Source organism: Schistocerca piceifrons, chromosome 9 (assembly GCF_021461385.2).
Source record: "Schistocerca piceifrons isolate TAMUIC-IGC-003096 chromosome 9, iqSchPice1.1, whole genome shotgun sequence".
In the NCBI taxonomy this organism is placed as follows: Eukaryota; Metazoa; Arthropoda; class Insecta; order Orthoptera; family Acrididae; genus Schistocerca; species Schistocerca piceifrons.
The window spans coordinates 43,143,455-43,166,543 of record NC_060146.1 but is presented as its reverse complement, the minus strand read 5'-3'; the positions used below and the strand labels follow the sequence as shown (position 1 = coordinate 43,166,543).

General features: G+C 43.6%; 1 protein-coding gene across 1 annotated transcript; it reads right to left on the bottom strand.

Annotated features, from left to right (window-relative positions):
• Nucleotides 1-4,882: 4,882 nt before the first annotated feature.
• On the bottom strand, nucleotides 4,883-22,754 carry LOC124717323 (chorion protein S38-like). The gene is made up of 2 exons (XM_047244155.1): nucleotides 22,713-22,754; nucleotides 4,883-5,927 (listed from the first exon to the last, which is right to left on the bottom strand). Exons 1-2 carry the CDS (start codon nucleotides 22,722-22,724, stop codon nucleotides 5,049-5,051), a joined length of 891 nt encoding a protein of 296 aa, XP_047100111.1. The 5' UTR covers nucleotides 22,725-22,754; the 3' UTR covers nucleotides 4,883-5,048.
• Nucleotides 22,755-23,089: the final 335 nt, after the last annotated feature.

Genomic DNA, 23,089 nt, shown 5'->3' with positions numbered 1-23,089 from the left:
CTACTTGTAAATTGCACCACATGTATTTGACCAAATGTAATGGTTTCTGCAGACATTCAGAAGCGATGCCCCTATGTGCTGCTTTCGGATGTTCCAGCAGAGACTAAGGTGGATTTCATTTCATATGTCCATATTTATGCGGAATGAGGAAAGAAGAAAGTAGTGCAGTTGCAGCGAACGTGTGTGATATAAATAAGACAGGAGTCTTGTGGGAAACTACAAAGTTCTATTATCTATGCAAAGGAGGAGGTTTTCGCTTTCCAGCTACGTATAACACGAGTTGCAACGTACATGTTACTGTGAGATGTGACATTTGGCCTGTAAATTGACTGTGTGTAATTTTTTATAGCACACCGTGTTCTTACAAACGTAGAATCATAACGTGGTTATATATCAAATATGGACAGATTCTTCAAAGCTGCAACCACCTCATAATTGTGTCTTTGTATATTTGGTTTTCTAGGACACTAGTATCGTTCCAGATACCAGAGTATAACCACTTTCACAGCAACGGGAGTTGGACTGTTTATGTTAGACTGTGGTTCTACTGTTTTCTTTCTTGGCGTCATGAGGTGCTGAAATTGATCCTTTTTCCTTTAGGAAGTGAATAAAGTTTTGTAAATATTAATTACACTTTAATTCTGTTTCTTCTTTAAGAATTTTGTCTTGATATGCTTGTGTATGGATATAAATCTCGAGTTCTCCCAGAACATTCACCATCGTAGCTATTATCACTAAAATTTCGCGAAAATGAACTGAAAAACCATTGTAAATATCTATGTATCACTGGAGTGGATCGAGCTGTCAAACGGACATAAAAAATTTTCTCACCTAGCGGCGAGTTCTGACGAACTTCACCAGCATATAAACTGACGAACAGTCGTAACAGACACTCCAAGACACTATACTGTGACACATAAAACGTAAATACCTACCACATTAGACATAATGCATCAAACTTATATTTTTATAATTTTATAAAAAAAACGTTTATTGCAGTATTATTTGCAAATGGAAAATTTCCGAAACTAGATTCGTCGTAATTAAACAACGAGGTAATAAAATCAATGTGTAGTACAAAACGGAAAAATTTTTAATATGTCATTCACTGACGTAATGTATGCTGCAGGCCCATCTGAAAACATAATCGTTGCTGGTGACATGGGAGACTGTAGCATGTGGAATTTTGTCGCTCTTCTCGGTTTGACATAAGCTGAACGCCTCTCTGCAAATTCCTTTAAGGTGAGATGGCCTATCATTGATAACCAATCACGGACTGCCAAAGTTCGTGAACTTCGCCGTTGACACTTCACAAAAGCTCGTGTAATTTTTTTAATTTTATTTTGTATTTCTTTTTTATACAGACTTGTGTCTCACATGAATTGCTCCTTCAAGAATTCGTACCGTCACGAAAATTCAGTATCAACTACTTCTTGCTTGTCTCAAAATGTTCAGTGTAGCATTTTCTAACGTCTAAATAATTTGACATGTTATGGGGTTCCTTTTTTACATAAAGACTAGTTACAGATTTGCGCGAGAAAGGAAGTTGTCCGACAAGGAAAGATACGGTTGGCTGTCGGGCTCCATGATTTTAAGATGAAGTCGTCTCAGGTGTGGAATGTACCTACAATTTCCGGAATTTCCTAGTTTGGATTCTAAGCACTTTTAAAACCATGTTTTTTTTTTTGTTGATAAGCTCCATAGCAGGGATGTGCAGACCATGGCTTGCAGACCGCATGTGGTATACCACTGAACTCATGGAGGCCCGCCCATCACCGTCGGTTCTCGTAATTTTTTTTATCATATTTCGTTCGCTCCCGAAAATAAGACGCAGTCAGACGAGTTATTACTCCAAATTTGAGTCCCCTTTCCACAATTCCGGTTAGATTTGCGTGGCTCAAAAGAATTAAACTTTTTTATTTTTAATTGATTTCCTTTTTTTTCTTTTTCCCCCATAGCCACAGTGAGGTGCTAGCAAGTCTGTACACCGCCGCTCCGCAATAAATTGACTGGCTACTTTTTGCTCGACTTTCAAGGGTATTTTCTAACAAGACAACATCCAATCAACAGAGTTTCTAACACTGGATTTTGTTGCCAGGATAGTTAGTATTTAGAAGTCTTTTCTGCTGTGATGAGAGCTATCCTTAATTCATGTGACCTGTACAAGATTTGGCATTTCTCAAAGATATTCAGTGTTTATCTGAGGCGATTTGTGTATCATTTAAATATAAGCAATATGATTTCAACAAGCGTAGTTATTAGGGCTTTTTGTATGCAAGGTTGCTTGACATTATATTCTTCACAGATAGTGCCCAGATAGCTCAACGTAAATTTTAAAGTTTGTTGACACTGTCAACCAGGAGGTACGCAATCTATTGTGAATTTTTTTTATCTCTGTTAGCGACTGAAAACCCATGAATTAAGATCATACATGAAATCTTCTTTATTTCCACTGATTACTAGTTTCGGCTAACAATCTGACCATCAACAGATCACAAAACATTCTTGATTAGAATATGTGTCATGGCGGTTTCACACATAGTTTATTCTTTCACAAAGTGAGAACAAGCACAAGTAATTAAAAACAGCTTTTCATCATTGGTGCCCAGTGGAATCGGAAAATTCCAACAGAATGAGGACTATCCATTTCGAAACAGTGCTGGCTACACCTGTGCATACTATGTATATGCCGAATGTTGCGTTTCTTGAAAGATGTAATGGGCATCATATGCCTTATTGTTCACATGTACCACATCGTAGAAATATGTAGATGATGATCTCTGTTACGAAATGATTTAAATACTGATTGTCATTAATAAGTTGTAACGCCATAACGCCTTAGTTTTATGATCGTTCAATAAGAGTGACCACGACTACGAAAAGCTGCTTTTAACTATGTTATACATAACATAGTCATGTCGTCATTGTAAGATTTTAATTATAGGTGAAGCCGAAATGTCACCATCACTAATCTAGAATGTGTTGTGATGTAAAGATGGGTATACAGTTGGCGAAAGTAGTAATCAATTTAGATATAGAAGATTTCATGTGCATTCTTGATTTCGTCGGAATTCAATCCTTGTTGTTGTTGTTCACAAAACCACTTACCTTCCGTCTGAGATGCAACCATGACGGCTAACAAATTGTTATTTTTCCACTTTCTTGATAAATACAAATATCGGTCTTGTTCTGAAAATATGTCAGTACTTTGTTCACAGCTGAAAAAGATTTACCGACTTTGAGCTGTCTGAGTAAATTTATAACTTCTTCTATGACAATGTAGACTCGCGAAACGTCATTTGTATCTCCTTTTATTAACATCAGTGTGTCGTCAACGTATTTCCTCAATGGCATGGATTTTTATATGCACAGCGTCTTTCTTCGAAATAAATTCTATATACTCTCCAAATAAATAGCCATTTTGTCGTACATTCTCGTGGCCTTCTGACAGTTAATAAAGATTCCTCGTTATCGGCCACCTGCACCAAAAACTGCGGCTCGCTTCCAGCAGTTTCCTCCACCTCTACTGGAGGATTCTGCCGATATTCCATATGACCTTGTCCCATTGGTGTGGTACTCTTTCCCTGAGTCTTGCGCTGTACTGTCAGGTTTCTCTGTCTCTCGTCCCTATTTCAGGCCGTGATTACAGCCCACTGACATTTAACTGACGTGGCCTCTTTCAAGATATTACTAACTTCCAGAACAGATCCTATGTCAACCAGACCATTTACTTTCAGATTTTTTATTATTATTTTACTGTTGCTCGGTCCTCTTACTACTTCTTAGAGTTTTCCTGATCTTTTCTTTTGCGAATTCATTCAGTATTCAGGGCTGGGTGCCAAAGGGCAACACTGGTGGGACACACTCCTCTTAAGGCATTTTTCCCCGATTTATTTCCATTTTTCATCTGAAGCCCACAGAATCTTTATAAAAACGTTTGATGCGACGGAACACATCTTACACCATCCTTCATATTACTAAGCTAGCTGATATAAATGTACTCGCTGAAGTTTTCCATGTTGTTATTGTTGTGGTCTTCAGTCCTGAGACTGGTTTGATGCAGCTCTCCATGCTACTCTATCCTGTGCAAGCTTCTTCATCTCCCAGTACCTACTGGAACCTACATCCTTCTGAATCTGCTCAGTGTATTCATCTCTTGGTCTCTACGATTTTTACCCTCCACGCTGCCCTCCAATACTGAATTGGTGATCCCTCGATGCCTCAGAACATCTCCTACCAACCGGTCCCTTCTTCTAGTTAAGTTATGCCACAAACTTCTCTTCTCCCCAATCCTATTCAAGTTTTCCATAGGTATTCCGTTAGTGCAAATATTTAGTCCTCATTTCGTCTATGTCACTGTAGTTTTATTAGAATTTGTATTCAGGGTTAGATAGAGCAGCAATCAGTCGTGGAATTAAGTTGCTTTAATATGACATTTATAGTCACAACACAGATCAGATTTCGACCTGTGGTTGAACTGTGTAAGCATTCACTTGAGCACGAACAACTGCTACAATTCCGCACTGCATTGATAATGACCTGACACAGGTCGAAATCCGATCTGAGTTGTGATTATAAAAGTCATATTAAAGCAACTTAATTCCACGACTGATTGCTGCTCCATCTAACCCAATATAACCACAGTCGTTGCGTGCACCCACCCCATGGAGGGCAACCTGATTTGTATTCAGGTCAATGACATTTGAAAGCGAAATCAAGAATCGAATACCGGAGTTCATCAATCTCATTAGCATACAGCACAATCTAGTCTGAGAATTTCAGGTTGTTAAATAAATTGTAAAAACGCGTAATTAATAAAAAGGTATATTTTTATTTATTGACATACAAGTACAAAAAACAGCACTAAGGACATTATGCACGAATGATACTATGTAATGAAAATATACATATCATGCAGAGATGTGGAGGTGGAGGCGCAAGACGTTAGTGATGATCGTGGTTCAGCCGTGAACCCAGAAATGGGTGACTGACATGTTGATGGTGGCAATGAAAGTGAGATGTCGACGTGCACCACTTAACAGATTCGTTTAGTGGCCGTAGCCACCGTATCCGTAGCCACCGTATCCTCCGTAGCCGCCACCGTACCCGCCGCCGTATCCGCCGAGGCCGAAACCGCCACTGTAGCTGCCGAGACCGATCGGGTGAGCGTCGATGGCCTTCACTACTACCGGCACGGGTTTAGGGATGGGGACCGGGTGAGGGACGGGCACGGGGACAGGTTTGTGCACGGGCACGGGAATGGGCTTGTGCACGGGCACAGGGTACGGCCTGGAAACGGGCACTGGAACGGGGTGGGGGACGGGCACTGGAACCGGCCTCTCCACTGGAACAGGGTAGGGGCGATCCACGGGCACTGGAACGGGGCTAGGGACGGACACGGGGTAGGGGCGCTCCACCCGCACTGGGACTGGAACGGGATGTGGCACTGGAACATTTCTGGTGACTGGAACGGGAACAGGGTGCGGGACAGGCACAGGGATTTGCTTGGTGACAGTAATCGACTTGTGGATACTCTGTCCGATGCCGTACCCACCGTATCCTCCGTATCCGAGACCGAGCCCGTACCCACCGCTGAGGCCGTATCCGCCACCTAGGCCGTATCCTCCACCCAGACCGTACCCTCCGTATCCGCCCAACCCTCCGTATCCGCCGTATCCGCCCAACCCTCCGTATCCCCCGTATCCACCGTATCCTCCGGAGAGGCCTAGGCCTAGGCCGTATCCTTCGCCGAAGATGCCGCGCTTCTCCTGTTTTTTGGTGGACTCTGCTGAAGCGGTGGTGGCGTCGGCTGTGGCGTCGGCAGCGGGGGCGGCGGCGTCGTGCAGCGTCTCGACGCTCTCAGCCTGCTGCTGGGCGTCCTCTGCGTGAGCCAGGACCGCCAGCGCCAGCAGGGCGTACGCCACGACCTAGAGATGGAACATAAATTAGAGTCAGAAGGGATTCATCCCATATTAAATGTCATCACTGTCATTACATTCGGCTGTGGACTAGAATGTTGACAGATAATATCCAAAGAGGACATGTTACAAAACAACAGCACTCCAGAGTATAGAGGCTGCTGAGGGCAGCCAACTTACATCTTTGGAAAACAGATATGCTCCAACAATTTATTGCAAAGACAAATCTGAACTTTGTGGGTAGACAACGTTAACAGACTGAGGATGATGGTTCAAATGGTGCAAATGGCTCTGAGCACTATGGGATTTAACATCTATGGTTATGTCCCCTAGAACTTAGAACTACTTAAACCTAACTAACCTAAGGACATCACACACATCTATGCTCGAGGTAGGATTCGTACCTGCGACCGTAGCGGTCACGCGGTTCCAGACTGAAGTGCCTAGAACCGCACGGCCACACCGGCTAGCACTGGGGATGATGGCATTGATATTGGTTTATTAACCAGCTGATTACTGTTGAGCCATATAACTCAACGCTTTCCTCACCTGCCTAGAGGACACTTGCCATCATTAAGTCATGTGCTTTGTATTCAGTACATTTCTACCTACGCCTGCTCGTTGGTTCCACCGAGTTAAGGAATGTCACTCCATCGCACACTAGGATGCATAAATCTAGTAGCGAGCTAAGAATGTAGGGAAATCAGTTTCTCTCCCTACATGACAAAATCCGGCAAACTTCTACTAGCCAAATGAAATCTTCTGGAGAATCGGCATGAGCCTGTTAGCTATCGCTTTCAATCGTCTGGCGGTCTGGTAATCAGGCTCCTCATTTCCAGTCCAGGAAGGCTTTTTTGCTAGGTAAAAATCCGGCTTTCCAACCTCGGGTTTCAAGTTTCTTTGTGCCATCTAATGCTAACTCAACCACTCAGGCGTGGGATGGGAAGAAATGCTGATACACTTCACAGGTAGACATGGTCAGACTCTCCAAGCTGCGACTGCAGCGCGGAGGTACAGTCGGTTCCACACACGGTACTGGACTAACCCTTACCTTTTTTCGCCACATCAGGCTGACTCCAAACCAATCGAATTGTGATTGTCCAAGTGCATCGACCACTAAGCAGTTGGGTTTCGAAACATTTCATGCGTCCGGAAAATAGGGAATTTAGCTACAGGACCCACTTGCCTTAAATGTGGGTAAAAAGTAAAATAATGCCCACGAGAAAGAAGACGGATCCGGAAGTCCTAAAGCACATAATTAGTAATTTGTCGCTGGATATTAAGTGGAATGAAAAAGTAAAATCAGCTGCAGCGAGGACAAAGCGAGCACTTCTCTTTGCTATGGGTATTCTCTGAAGGTGTAGATCCCAGAAGAAATGGACGATTTAGAGTTACTGAAAGAATTCTGGGGGATTTTTCCAGAACTCAGGAACCGAGTACACAAGGAAGACCTTCCTGTGACCTATTCTAGTCGGACTACAAGAAGATCGAAGAAAATTAGTGCGTTGCTGCTAGATTTATATCCGTCTAATCTCACACAGGAATTCTTGAAGGAAGGTTTCTGCTTCAGGAAATTCAAATCTCCTGGGCACACCACCCGTATCCCTTGACGGTAAGTGAAAAGTGACAATGCCTTCATATAACGGAAAACATGAAGGAGACATGAAGTAAATTATTAGTGATCTGCCTCTAGTCGTAGTCGTACCGGTTAAATAACTCAAGGTATGTGAATTGACATCAAGTGCGATAACCACATAAAATCAGTTATAATAAGGACGTCGATTTGGATCATTTCAGTGAAGGTGTAGCCCTTGGAACAAATCTTTGACTTTTGACAAATTGGAAGAATTCTCGATAACTGTTTTGAGGCTAAAGAAGGGGTCACATACAATAGTAAGAATACATTAAAAATTGAAGGCAAACCATAGAAAGATGTAAGTAGTGAGTAGTAGCAGAGATTTAATTAGCGACAAACTTAACATGAAAATTGGGGACCACGAAAGAAACGAAATTCTGTTTCGTTGGATGCAAAACAACGCATGACAGACGAAAGCAGACATAAAAATCGGACTAGTACGAGCAAAGAGGACAGTCCTGGTCAATACAATTTGAGGAGTAAATCTCTGAGAATGTACGTTTTGGGCACAGAATTGTATGGAAGTGAATCATGGACTGTGGCCAAACCGGAAAAGGGCAGAACTGAAGCGCCTGTGTCGTTGGGTTACAGAAATATGTTTCAAATTAAGCAGACTGGTAAGACAAGATATGAGGACTTTCTCCGCCGAATTGGTGAGGAGAGGAGCATGTGGAAAACATTAGCAACAATAGAAAATAGGATGATAGGACATGTGTGACGACATCATGGAATAACTTTAATGGAAGTTGAGGGAACTGTAGAGTGTCAAATCTATAGGGAAAGAGATTGGAATACATCCAATTAATAACTGGCGACCTTGGTTGCATTTAGGTTGACACAAGAGAGGACTGTAGAAGAGCAGTCAGAAGACGGACCGATTAAAATAAATAAAAATTAAAATAGCTGGAGGACTACCGTCCCTGTCTTTTTTTGGGCGTAAAAAAGTTGATGGCGGTGGGGGAGGGGGGACAGGAGGGGTGTGGGAAAGTATACACTCAGCCAGGCACTGGACAGGGCCTTGTGACGTACATATGTATATAGGGCATTAGGGGCATAAGAGCAGTTATCTTTATTGGTGACTGAGAAAATGTACTGAACTGTTTTGCATCAGAATATACTTCATTTGAATAGTAATAATTATAGTTAATACGAATAGTATGTTTTTAAGTTGGTTAGTACCTCCAAGTACATGTGACAAGAGAAAGACATTGATTCTTATTTCGACCTGGGCAGCAAGTCAGGTGCTGAAGTGTGGATGTGTGGACGCAAAACGGTCTACATTGTCAAGAGTAGTTCTCTTGGTGGGGCAGTTATGACGATACAAAAAACACCTGGTAGTAAATTATGTGAGTTGTCGGCAGGAAGACTGCTAACTCAGAGAACACACTGACGTGAGTGTCAATGATCACAATATCTGCACTTGTACTCCTGACACCCTGTCTATGTAGATATACAACATGATTCTGTAATGATATCACAAACTTTCAGGGATTATATGAGGGGTAACTGTATCAAAAAAAAGCTCTAGTAAACATGGGATCTAAAATACATGCCTTAAGAGCTATTAGTACTTGACCATTAGAAGAGACGTGTTTCACAGTAGTGAAAATGAACAACTCCTCATAGCTCATAAGGTATGCACTGGAAACAGTGGAAGAGATTTGTTTCACAGTATCGAAGATGAAGATGTGCTCATAGCTGTTAAGGCATGCGTTCTAAAGCCCATATTTACTGTATAATTTTTGATACCTTTATCCTTCTCCATCATCCCTGCAAGTTTCTAACATAATTACTTAATCACTTGTGCATCTCTCCCTCTTTACAAGCATTTATCCCGACTGGCGAGGTCTACTGTTATGGTTAACCAGATTTGGCGTGTTAATTTTAATGGGTGGCCGGATGATCTTCCCGTGGCAACCCCGTAACCCCCTAGTGTACTCCAACAGTGTGCGTGTAGTAAAATGCCGTGTGGCTAGGGCCACCTGTCGGGTAGACTGTTCGCTGAACGCCACTTCGTCGACTTGCGTGTAGATGGGGATGAAATGATGATAAGGACACAACACAACACCCAGTCCCTGAGTGGAGAAATTCTCCAACCCAGCCAGGAATCGAACCCGGGCCGTTAGGTTTGGCATTCCGTCGCGCTGACCACTCAGCTACCAGGGACGGACGTGCATCTAGTGTAATACATGGAATAGCGCGAACGTGTTGCAAATCTCTGCAAGTCATGTAACTGAGGAAGAACGCGGGGATCAGCTCCGTATTCACCTAGCGGGATGTGGAAAACCACCTAAAAACCATGTCCAGGCTGTCCAGCACACCTGCCCCCGTCGTTAGTCCGCCGGGTGGATTCGATCCGTGGCTGGCGCACCTACCCGAGTCCAGGAAGCAGCGGGTTAGCACTCTCGGCTACCCTGGCGGGTAATTCTCTTAGGCAAATGAGACTGTAAAATACGTAAAGGAGAGATGCGCAGAGACGAAAGTACTAGATACAGAAGTACCGAGCGAGGTGGCGCAGTGGTTAGCACACTGGACTCGCATTCGGGAGGACGACGGTTCAATCCCGCGACCGGCCATCTTGATTTAGGTTTTCCGTGATTTCCCTAAATCGCTCCAGGCAAATGCCGGGATGGTTCCTCTGAAAGGGCACGGCCGACTTCCTTCCCCGTCCTTCCCTGATCCGACGAGATCGATGACCTCGCTGTCTGGTCTCTTCCCTCAAACAACCCCCAACAGAAGTATCTAAAGTAGGACTCGATTGATAAAAATATAGCGTAGCACCTCAACCGAGTGAAAACTCTTTTGCACCTGCTGCAGCAGTGTTACAGTATCGTACTTTGATATACCTAAATATACTTTTCCCCGATGCTCCGCCGTGCACGTACAACAGTGGCAACAACTTTAGCCGCGATTGAGCTCCCGGTCACGTATCCGTTACGACCGGTTTTCCGCCGTGCGGAGAATCGGCTACCGCTATCTCATCTCCGAGTTTGTGTATGATCAGCCTTCGCTATTAGCTTCTGACAGTCCACAGCCAACTCAAATTTACGGCAAAGTCACCTTAATATCTTCTATTTAGCTCCGTAACTTGTGCGCAATGGATTACTTCCTTAATTAAAAATACCTCACGGCTCTCATACTTTAAACAGCCTCAACGCCCTACAAGTCACCTTAATGGCCTCTATTTTGTTGAGTAACATGTGCCAATTGATTACTTGCTTAATTAAAAAATCTCACGGTTTTCATTTTTTTAAATACCCTAAACCGTCTAGAACCGACTCACACATAAAATGTTGTCGCCAACTTGTTAGAGCTTTGCGGATAGTTCCACTTTTGTTTTAGACCTCTTCTTAGTTCTCGTCTCTTTACTAATCAATGTTCCATTTTATTTATTCATTTATATACTTCGATACATCACTGGAACCCTTCACATCATTTAGGTACTTTGGGGTGATTTCAAAAGCGTTTGGAGCTATTTTCTGAAAGCATTTGTTTGGAGACTAGCCTTAACTGGGAGTGAAACTTGGGCGGTAATACAAGAGGAGATTGAATCACGGAATACCGTCCATCGTGGAATACCGTCTGTAGCCGACCAATTCCAAATACTCTCACTGTCAAACAGAAGGCTTTCATCCATGTGTAGTACATGACAATACTTTAAGCAACCATCTGATATACATCTACAAATTGGAGATACTATCGCGATTCTGAGTACGAAGAAACATAAATGTTCTTTCCCATAAGAATCGTATTCACCCTCAAACGATATTTCTGTTCGTCAATGTACAAAGAAAATAGTTTCTTTCTGACAAGAGGAGAATAGCTGTGAAAATTATGAAGTAACTGACAGAAAAGTTTGTCGTAGAGAGGTGTCTTCGAAGTGAGCACTAGAGCCGCCCGGAGTGGCCGTGCGGTTCTAGGCGCTACAGTCTGTAGCTGAGCGACCGCTATGGTCGCAGGTTCGAATCCTGCCTCGGGCATGGATGTATGTGATGTCCTTAGGTTAGTTAGGTTTAATTAGTTCTAAGTTCTAGGCGACTGACGACCTCAGAAGTTAAGTCGCATAGTGCTCAGAGCCATTTGAATTTTGAACACTAGAACGACAAATGGTTCAAATGGCTCTGAGCACTATGCGACTTAACTTCTGAGGCCATCAGTCGCCTAGAACTAATTAAACCTAACTAACCGTATCGGTCGCTCGGCTCCAGACTGTAGCGCCTAGAACCGCACGGCCACTCCGGCCGGCACTAGAACAACATCAGTGCCTGGAAGCGATACATAACGGTACAAGAAAAGAATGCTTATTGAACATGGGCTCTAAAATGCACACCTTAAGAGCTATGTGCACTTGTATGTCTTCGCTATTGTGAAACACTTCTCTTTACTGAACAAGTGGCCATAACTCTCACCGTATGCATTTTTTGAGTCCATGTTTACTGGACACTTTTTTCTAGTTTTGATCCATACCGCCACATACTGCTTACCTGTCCTACAATCTTAGTAGCAACACAGCATTATCCGACGTAACCGGACGATTTTTCGCTCATAAGGTTTCTGGACCGCTGTTCCTTACCTCAAATTGATACATTTACCATTCTCCATTATCCCTGAAATTTTGCAAAATCACGGAATCACTCTGTATATTTGAAATTTAGAAATGTAGATGCTGATTCCAGCTTTCGAGACGTCAGTTTCAAAGAAATCGCGACTTTGATACGTTTATAAAAGTTAAGTTCGTAAAAAATCTCAATTCTGGTTAGCCACCAATAGACAAACATGCTGGCAACACGAGGAAAAAGAAATCGCGAGTTGAAGGTACAACGCTATCTGATGCCGTTGTCATCTGACAAGGGAAACGGCGGCGAGCGGAAAAATAGTTTCGAGATTTCACGACAAAATGGTGGCTCTAGATACGCCTGCTACATGTACATCACATCTTCTGGCTGTCTTCAAACTGCTATACTGGAATGATATTTCTGTCAGTGTGGTGAGGCAGAAAGCGATCATACTCCCCCCCCCCCCCCCCCCCCCAATCAACTGGATATTTCCTTGGATCATTTTTTAGTCACTGCTGCTCCTTTTAATGATGTTTCAGCGGTCCTCGGTCGTTCTTACTGTAAGGGAAACCCTATATACAAAAGTGTTGTTACGGAATATTCTCTTTACGCCGGAACAGTCTTTACGCTGTCGGAACACACAGTAAAATTTCAGCCTGGCGAAGAACATATACCGTAAACATGAGAAGTTGAGGTAATTGCGCTTGCATTATGCGTGTACAATGGGGACAGCAGTTTTTTAAATTTTAAAGTTTCTGTATCGCTGTGTAGTTAATACAACACGAGAATAGACCTATGTTCCCCACGTAACTCATCGACAAAAATCACTATTAACTATTCATGAAAAGCACAATACATCTTTTAGACTAATCTATTTTTAACCGTTTTTCGGTTTGTAAGACCATCAACAGAGGCTGACTATTGTCGTCAAAGGATGTATAATATTCGTGATCAATATTGAAAACGTTATGTCCCATATTACGAATGAGTTGCGAACACGAAGTCAGTGTCATCTCTGACAGTGCAGTGGTTATGAAATTAAAAAATTGAACAGTAAATAAATAGAAAGGGAACAAACAACTCAACTATAGTCAGTGAATGTATTACATTAGCCTTGCAAACCGGAAGCGGATCAACAAAATAAATTACTACTGTGTAAGATACGCAGTATTGTTCTTTTCACTTATACGTAATTATGAAGTTGTTCTACCAAGAAGCGAAGGAAGAATCAGTTAACATGAATCACAGACGTTAGCTCTTGACTGGAGATACTAGTGGCTGTTACGCAACTGCAGGTTGAAATTTCATTCACGAAAGCATCTGCTACGGCATAAAAAGATAACGCAATGTGCAAGTGATACCGAGTTCCAACGAATTTACTCGTAAACAAGAAAGGCAGAATGTGTCACTGACATTGCTAGTAGCCTATTGGAATCAGCAACAACCGTCAAAATCTATCCCATACCGGTCCCGAGTGATTTATGGAGGAAAGATGGCTTGAATCTAGTGGCTCGAAAGGCAGATGTCATAAGGAGATTCATTGTTAAGCATCCTACAGAAATATAACTTGTCTGTGAACGGGCTCTCTTATATAATGCTCACTCGGCTAATCCTTGGTAATTTGCATGAACGAAGAACATAGAGAAGATTCAAAGAAGAAATGACCCGTGCGTCATGGGTTTATTTACAGCGAGAGCGTCGTGGGAATGGTGAAACGATATGCAGTGACTCTGGACTATAACAAAGGTGTTGTACGTCACAACAGGACTTCGTAGCTCAGTCGTAAATACCGAGTCCGCGCTTCCAACAGGATCCCATTTACACGCCAGTAATGATCATGACTGTGAAACAAAATAAATTCATGCTGAATGCAGTGTATACCGACAGTCGTTCTATCTATGCATACTCTGTGAGGATGCTACGAATGGTCTCGTATTTCACGTCAACAATTCAAAAATGAAAATGATAACACAACAATGCACATCGTTCTGTAAACGTTACAAATGATAGCAACACAGCAAGGGACATTGTTCTAGAAACGAATCTTATTTGCTAATTCGTGTGTGTGTGTGTGTGTGTGTGTGTGTGTGTATGGTTTGTGGTTTTCGGGCGCTAAACAGCATGGTCATCAGCGCCCAAATGCATAGAAACAGGAACACATGCGGTGAAGGGGCGAAGACGGACAGCGAACAAGGAAAACGGCTAAAGGACACAGACCTTATTCTTGTTGATTTGGTTTGCGTCATCATTTCGAAAATATTTCGTGTTATATTACTGCGTATAAGTACTGTGGTGATAAAAAAATCTATTACGTAACATGTATTAAAATTGCCAACTTATGGAAATCAAATGTAGAAAGTCAACTGAACCATACTGGCGTTTGTTTCAAAGCATCTGATCGGTTATGAAAAAGTTCTGCATTTGTGAACCATGGACGTTTCATTAACCACACAGCTCTAAATTCTCTGATTGTTAAACACAGGCATTCGCCGATGTCTAACATTCGACGATATTTTAAGTGCATCTTTCGATCGGAAGACTATCGTGACCAAGAATGTGAAGAAACATAAAATAATGTTTATTTACAAATGAACCTTATTCACTCAGCGGTATTCGTGTTCGTCAACATAGAGGGAAAATAACTTCCTACTCACTGTTGAATGAAACAAAGAGACTTAAACAGCTACGCCCACATAGATAACCCAAGTTCATGATGTCACATTTAATACAGGATCAATAGCTTTATACCAGTTCTGAAACTGGGACTCACCGCCATGTAGTATGCAACAGCGAAGATGACACAGTACATCGTGAATATTGATTCACTTGACCGCGTCTTTCGAACAGAGAACTTTCATTTCATCAATAACACGAACGTTGAGTGTATCACAGTTCACCGCTTGCATGCTGTCGTTCGTTTAGCCCATAACTGACTGGAGAAATAACAAAACAATTTTGTGCCCAGAGTAACGTCTGCTGTGAAAAGTGCCACAGAGATTATGTGCGCAGAGCTTGATATCCACCAGAGATATCGTATCAGAAGATAGCGATAATCTCCAGCTCTGACATCATTTCTCTTCATTTACTATCTGTTTCAGAGTTTTGCAATTCGATTCGGTATTAAAACCGGTTACGTTACAGATCTGATGAATGATATCTCATCACAGATGGATCTTATCGAAAACGAGGTGTACCGTTCACGGAATGTAGGCCTATAATGTTTCAGTACCTGAGAAATAGCGAATAGCCTTTCGCAAACGGCGGTTTATCTAAAGTGCTAAGCGCACATTAAGTGTTGTCGTTGAAAGACCTGGGAAGTTGTTGAACAAGCCATTAGTTTGTTCACATTGTTTTCTTGTCACCGTCACTTCAAAGGCCGTATCAGCCATTAAGGATATCGCTACTGTATTTTCCGTGCTCCATATCTAGCTCTAAATGCACACTGTAAACACCTGTGAAGTGGATGGCAGAGGGTACTTCCCATTGTACCAAATATTAGGGCTTTTCCCGTATGGTGAATGGAAAGAATGTTTAAACGCCTCTGTGCGCAGTCTAATAGAGTACATTGTCTTTGCGATGCCTACGGTGAAGCCGACCTCGGGGAAGATCAGTTTGGATTCCGTAGAAATATTGGAACACGTGAGGCAATACTGACCTTACGACTTATCTTATAAGAAAGATTAAGGAAAGGCGAACCTACGTTTCTAGCATTTGTAGATTTAGAGAAAGCTTTTGACAATGTTGACTGGAATACTCTCTTTCAAATTCTAAAGGTGGCAGGGGTAAAATACAGGGAGCGAAAGGCTATTTACAATTTGTACAGAAACCAGATGGCAGTTATAAGAGTCGAGGGGCATGAAATGGAAGCAGTGGTTGGGAAGGGAGTGAGACAGGGTTGTATCCTATCCCCGATGTTATTCAATCTATATATTGAGCAAGCAGTAAAGGAAACAAAAGAAAAATTCGGAGTAGGTATTAAAATCCGTGGAGAAGAAATAAAAACTTTGAGGTTCGCCGATGTCATTGTAATTCTATCAGAGACAACAAAGGACTTGGAAGAGCAGTTGAACGGAATGGACAGTGTCTTGAAAGGAGGATATAAGATGAACATCAACAAAAGCAAGACGAGGATAATGGAATGTAGTCGAATTAAGTCGGGTGATGCTGAGGGAATTAGATTAGGAAATGAGACACTTACAGTAGTAAAAGAGTTTTGCTATTTGGGGAGCAAAATAACTGATGATGGTCGAAGTAGAGAGGATATAAAATATAGACTGGCAATGGCGAGGAAAGCGTAACTGAAGACGAGAAATTTGTTAACATCGAGTATAGATTTTAGTGTCAGGAAGTCGTTTCTGAAAGTATTTGTATGGAGTGTAGCCATGTATGGAAGTGAAACATGGACGATAAATAGTTTGGACAAGAAGAGAAGAGAAGCTTTCGAAATGTGGTGCTACAGAAGAATGCTGAAGATTAGATGGGTAGATCACATAACTAATGATGAAGTATTGAATAGAATTGGGGAGAAGAGGAGTTTGTGGCACAACTTGACAAAAAGAAGGGACCGGTTAGTAGGACATGTTCTGAGGCATCAAGGGATCACAAATTTAGCATTGGAGGGCAGCGTGGAGGGTAAAAATCGTAGAGGGAGCAAGAGATGAATACACTGAGCAGATTCAGAAGGATGTAGGCTGCAGTAAGAACTGGGAGATGAAGAAGCTTGCACAGGATAGAGTAGCATGGAGAGCTGCATCAAACCAGTCTCAGGACTGAAGACCACAACAACAACGACAACGGTGAAGAACACGTACGAGGATGCAGAACATCTCTACACTGTCGAGTCACGTTAACGTGTCACACCTGTCAAAATCCTGAAATCCGGACATCTGCGAGACGTGCAGGAAGAGACTCAACGAATTCTGGAAGGTACCGACAGAGATGTGAAAAATGGTTCAAATGGTTCTAAGCACTACGGAACGTAACAGCTGAGCTCATCAGTCCCCTAGACTTAGAACTACTTAGACCTAACTAACCTAAGGACATCACACACATCCATGCCCGAGGCGGGCTTCGAACCTGCGACCGTAGCAGCAGCGCGGTTCCGGACTGAAGCGCCTAGAACCGGTCGACCACAGCGGCCGGCTGAGAGATGTGAAACCATGCCGACTCCAGTTTCGTGGCCAACAGTGCTAGGACTCTCGGTTGAGGATACATGGCACGAACAGTCTTTTCTAAGTGGCCCCACCGATTCTCGATTGGGTTTAAAACTGGGGAGTATGGTGCCCATGGGAGTATGGCAAACTCATCCTGGTCCTCTTCGAACTACGTACGTACAGTGAGCATTGTTGTGCTGGTAGATGGCATAGTGCCGAGGAAAAACAAACTGCATGTTGATGTGGACACAGTCCCCAAGGATAGATGCATACTTGCTTTTCAAGAATGAGAAGATCACCCATGGAATGCCACGAAAACATTCTTTAGACCACTACGCCCTTTCCGACGATTGTTTCAGGTTGTTTGCTTTCAGACGTTGCACGCCGACAGAGCATGAAACGTGATTCATCTGCCAGGGCCACTCAGTGGCTGTACTCGCGTGCAAATACTAGACTTCGTCTGCGGTGATCAGTAGTCAGCATGGGTGCATGAACCAGACAGCTGACGCAAAGGGCCATACGCTACAGGCTTGGCTGAACGGTCATTGTCAAGACTGATGGTAGCCCATCAGTTCATTTGTGCGGTCAGTTGCTCAACAATCTGTTCTCCGCAGTCGTAGTTCACAATTGTCATCTATGGGTCGTGGCACACCACACTTGCCTCGGCGCCCGTTTTGAATAGCGTCATGCACAGTGTAACTACGAAGGCACGCGAGCAGTTTACAAACGTTTCGGAAATGGTTCCACCATTGGCTCAAAATGAGAGCACTTCCTTTTGGGAGTCATACAAACTGTTCCATTTCGCATTACAACTGTTCACCGCATCCCACAGACACGCTTTTTATAACCTCCACTGCTAGTGGTCAGACTAATGTGGTTGGACAGTGTAGATTCCGCGCTTAATTCCCATTCCTTAAAATTCGTAAACATACTTTCAAGGAATAGTTGGCGTTCAGCTTTCTCAGCACCTTCTATTTACTATGGGTCTCAGACACTTTACCAATATTTAATGACACATCGCTCTAGTTTTCTGTCAACAATCTCTTTTCCACACTGTCTGCATTTCTCTTCTTTTGCTACCAATGAATTGTGCTCTGTCACATGCTTTATCTACCACACACAGATGTGGCCATTCCATTATAAATCACCACAATTTGTATTAGTAGACTGACACCAGTCGTTGCACACTGATATTACGACAGCGCCACTGTGCTGAGGCTTTGATGCCCCAGTTCCAGACTAAACAACTGACAGTCTATCATATACTAGTAGGCCGTAATTTTCCTATGAATGAGATAGCTTAAAAAACACCTAGACCAGGTTTGGTAGCACGTGTAGAACGAACATAAGTTATATATGTCGTGTCTGTTCTTTCGGGCGGTCAGATGCACACCAAGCTCGAACTCTTATGGGAATCGGAGTAATACCGCCAGTAATCAGGATAACGGACAAGAGGCAACTACATCAGTAATGTGCGGACAAGATGAGAATTCGAGTCTAACGGGAGGCGTGATAGGGTAGTCCGTGCAGTTGCAATGACCACTGTGTCCGGATGGCGTAGTGGTCAGCCCATCTGCCTAGTAAGCAGCAGATCCAGGACCGAACCCCGATCCAGTACGAATTTTCAACTTTCCCACTAAACTGTAAATGTCGTGTGACTAGGGCCTCCCGTCGGGTAGACCGTTCTCCGGGTGCAAGCCTTTCGATTTGACACCACTTCGGCGACTTGCGCGTCGATGGGGATGAAATGATCATGATCAGGACAACACAACACCCAATCCCTGAGCGGAGAAAATCTCCGACCCAGCCAGGAATCGAACCCGGGTCCTTCGGATTGACATTCTGTCACGCTGACCCACTGATTTAAATTAATGCCTACTGCTAGTTAATGTATGACTTGTTTGTGTTACAGTGACGAAAGAGACCGAGCGCACGCAGAATGGTCACCCGTTTTTTTTTTTTTTTTACTTCACAGGAATGAGTGCGATACTCTCCGTCCAAAGAGGCCTCGGATGACCCAACGGTACCGACCGGCCGCCGTGTGATCCTCAGTCGATAGGCGTCACTGGATGCAGATATGTAGGGGCAGGTGGTCAGCACACCCCTCTGCCCTCCACTGTCAGTTTTCGTGACCGGAGTCGCGACTCCTCACTCAAGTAGTTCCTCAATTAGCCTCACGAAGGCTGAGTGCAGCCCGCTTCCAACAGCGCTCGGCAGACTCGGACGGTCACCCATTCAAGTGCTAGCCCAGCTCGACAGCGCTTCGGTGATCTGTCGGGAACCGGTGTTACTACTGTGCCAATGCTGTTAGCCTAAAGAGTGTACTGACTACACTGAAAAGTCAAAGTCATGATTTCGGCAGCTGCCAAAAAATGTTTCAAATGGCTCTGAGCACTATAGGACTTAACATCTCAGGTCATCAGTCCCCTAGAACTACTTAAACATAACTAACCTAAGGACATCACACACATTCATGCCCGAGGCAGGATTCGAACCTGCGACCGTAGCAGTCGCGCGGTTCCAGACTGAAGCGCCTGGAACCACTCGGCCACCAGCCACTTGCCAAAACAATCGAAGAATAATGCCGAAAATCTCACAAAAATCTATTTAGGGCATCGATTTTCATGGCGGAGTCTACAAATGTTCATCATTCTTCGCACAAAAAACGGAGAAAGAAACTAGTAACAGACCGCAGTAGGCTTCCTCCCACCATCCACCTGCGAACGTAACGGAAGGAATCGTAAACGCTGAACGTACGCTACAGTAGAAAGTCTTCCACGCATTTTTTTCCGCCTCCATAGGTGAGTGGTCAGCGCGGCTGGCTACCATGCTGAGGAGCCGGGCTCTATTCCCGGTACTTCCAGGGATTTTTCGGTGGTGAGAGGACAGGAATGGGGTGTACTCAGCCTCGTGATGCTAATTGAGGAGCTACTTGAACGAGCAGGTCACGAAAAATGACAACGTCGAGGAGAGCGGTATGCAGACCCCAAGCTCCTCCGCACCGTATCCAATGACGCCATTGGCACAGGATGACACGGCGGTCGGTCGGTTCCGATAAGCCCGTAATGGCTCGTGGGCGGCGTTTCCATGCGTTTTATAGTGATTTGGAGACAGGCGCAGATATAGACGCGCACGTATTTTGCACTGGACTCAGTTTCAAGGCTAGTTTGGTCACAATGTTTCAGTACGTAAACTGTTCGTCTTCACATGAATAATTTTCATGCAGCCTGTCCCTATAACCAGACTGCCCTCCCTTTCAATCTTTCGCAATGTTAACATACGAAATACGCCACTGTACGACCACATCAATAAGCCGACCTTCGCTACAGAAGTGTGGCTAAAATGTCAAAATCATGCTACTACATCTACATCTACACACACTTCGAAAGCCGTTGTACGGTGCATGGCATAGGGGTCCACGTACCACTACCAGTTACTTCCCTTTCTGTTCCAATAGCAAGCAGACCGAGGGAGAAACGGCTGTCTAAAAGCCTCAATACGAGCCCTAATTTCTCGCATTTTATCTTCGTGGTCTTTACATGAAACGTACGTTGACGCCAGTAGAACCGTTCTGCAGCTGGCTCAAATGCCGGTTCCCTAATTTTCCGCAGCGTCGTGTTTCCTCTAGAGAACCCCGTTTGAGTAAACGAAGCATCTGCGTAATGTATGCGTGCTGGTTAAACCTACTGATAACACATCTAGCAGCCCGCCTCTGAAGAGCTTCCGTATCTTCCTTTAATCCGACCTGGTGGGAATCCCAAACGCTCAGACAGTACTGAAAAATGGGTCGCAGTTGCATTATATAAGCCGTCTCTTTTGCAGAGGAGCAACACGTCCCCAAAATTTTCCCAGTGAAACGAATCGAGAATTCGTCTGTTCTACAACGAACCTGACGCTCTCATTCCATTTCATATCGCTTTGTAATGTTAATCCCACAAATTTAATCGATGTGACTGCCAAATATAAAAGTCCAACGTTCAATTGTGACCCCGTGGATTTCTTTCCTGTCATTGATTTCTTTCGAGGGCGCTGATAACTTCACCGTTGAGCACCCTACACCCCCCCCCCCTCCTCCAAAGAAAAATCAAGAGATTCTTTCACCCCTGTGAGTCATTTTTACACATTAAATCCACGAACTCGATCAAGTTTCGGGGTCCACGTTAAACTGTAGTTGCTCTTATATATGGGGGAACTATCTAAGCTGTTTTAATTCTTGAATAAATAAGGAAATAAAAAAGAAACTAGGGCCATGGATAACAAAGGCACTGTAGCTCTAATATCAGTATTAATGCTGAAGACATATTTATCGCTTTAGGTACGAATATATCAGCAAGACTTAATAAAAATCAAGATAAAATGCGACTTAACAAAAGCAAGCCACGTTCGCAGAATTCTTCGAACTAGAAAAAGCGCTCTATAGTATAAACTGGCGAAATATTTTGGAATTTTTTTTCTCAGAAAAATAGGTGTACACTACAGGCTACGATGAGTGGACGAGGCAGCCTAATGAACACACACTAAGGACTATCAGTAAACCACAGAAAGACGATAGTAGCGACTGAAATTGAGGACCACAAAGTACAGGAAATTAAGGAGTTCTGATACCTGATAACACATGATGGATGACCAAGGAGGGTATCAAAAGAAGACTAGCACAGGAGGAGGCAATCTTCCTGTCCAAAAGAAGTGTACCGGTGTCAAACATTGGTCTTAATTTAAGGAAGAAATTGCTGAGAATATACGTCTCGAGCATAGCGTCCTTTGAAGCGAATCGTGGACTGTGGGTGGGTGGGGGGGGGGGGGGGCGGTGTAACCAGAGAAGAAGTAAATCGAAACGTCTGAGATGTGCTACGGAAGGACTGATAAGATAAGCAATGAGGAATGTCTCCATGAGACATTGATTGTCTCATTCATTCGGCAGAGAATGCTAGATGCTAGAATTTTGACATGAAGTATGTACGACCGATCATTTTTTTGAAATTAAATGAAATTTACTCAGTCTCTCAAATTTCAAATAATGAAACAGTGAGCAATGAAAATATTCATTAGCTGTGAAATTATGAACCAGTGAGTGAAATATTTTTTTGTTAATAATGACACTTCAAGACACTTCCAGCTAGTAAATGTCCATCATTAAATTTTGGTTGGTTTCCTAAAATCGCATAATTCGAAAGCTGAAATGTGTGTATTAAAAAAGACTCGATCTGTTTGTTCTTTTATCCATCCCCCAAACAGAGACTGTGTTCCCTCTGTAGGACCTCGAAGTCGACGCCACGTTAAACCTCAATGTTCCTTCCTTCTATTTATTACGCCTCTAGGTACAAAGTAAATTAATAGTAATAGTCGTATAAAAATCCTTCAGTTGGGAGTTCCAGACAATACGATTTCTAGTCGGAAATGAAGTTTTCCTAAAAGGGAAACCTGCGATGTTTTCTCAGGCACGACTTACCTTGATCCCCATGCTTTCTGGCTTGACACGAAGTGCTCGGAAGCGCTGGAGAACTTGAGGTGCTGTTCCAGACAGCTCCAGGCCGTATATATACTGCGACCACCCCGTGGTAGTCATAATTACCCCCTCCACCACTACCACCGAGGCAGACACACACGACCAGCGACTCGCGACAGGCGTCTAGGGGCGGGCAGGTTTCGTGTGACCGGACGGAAGAGAAGAGAAAGAGAGAGGGAGAGAGGGTTTGCTCAGCGCAGGGAAACAGGACAGAGAGGCACTCTAACTGGTGGGCACCCGCGCCTCCCCCCTCCCGGCACGCCCGTGTTAAGCAGCTACGTTGTACTGTGACCACCTTTCATGTCGAGGTGTCCGCGAAA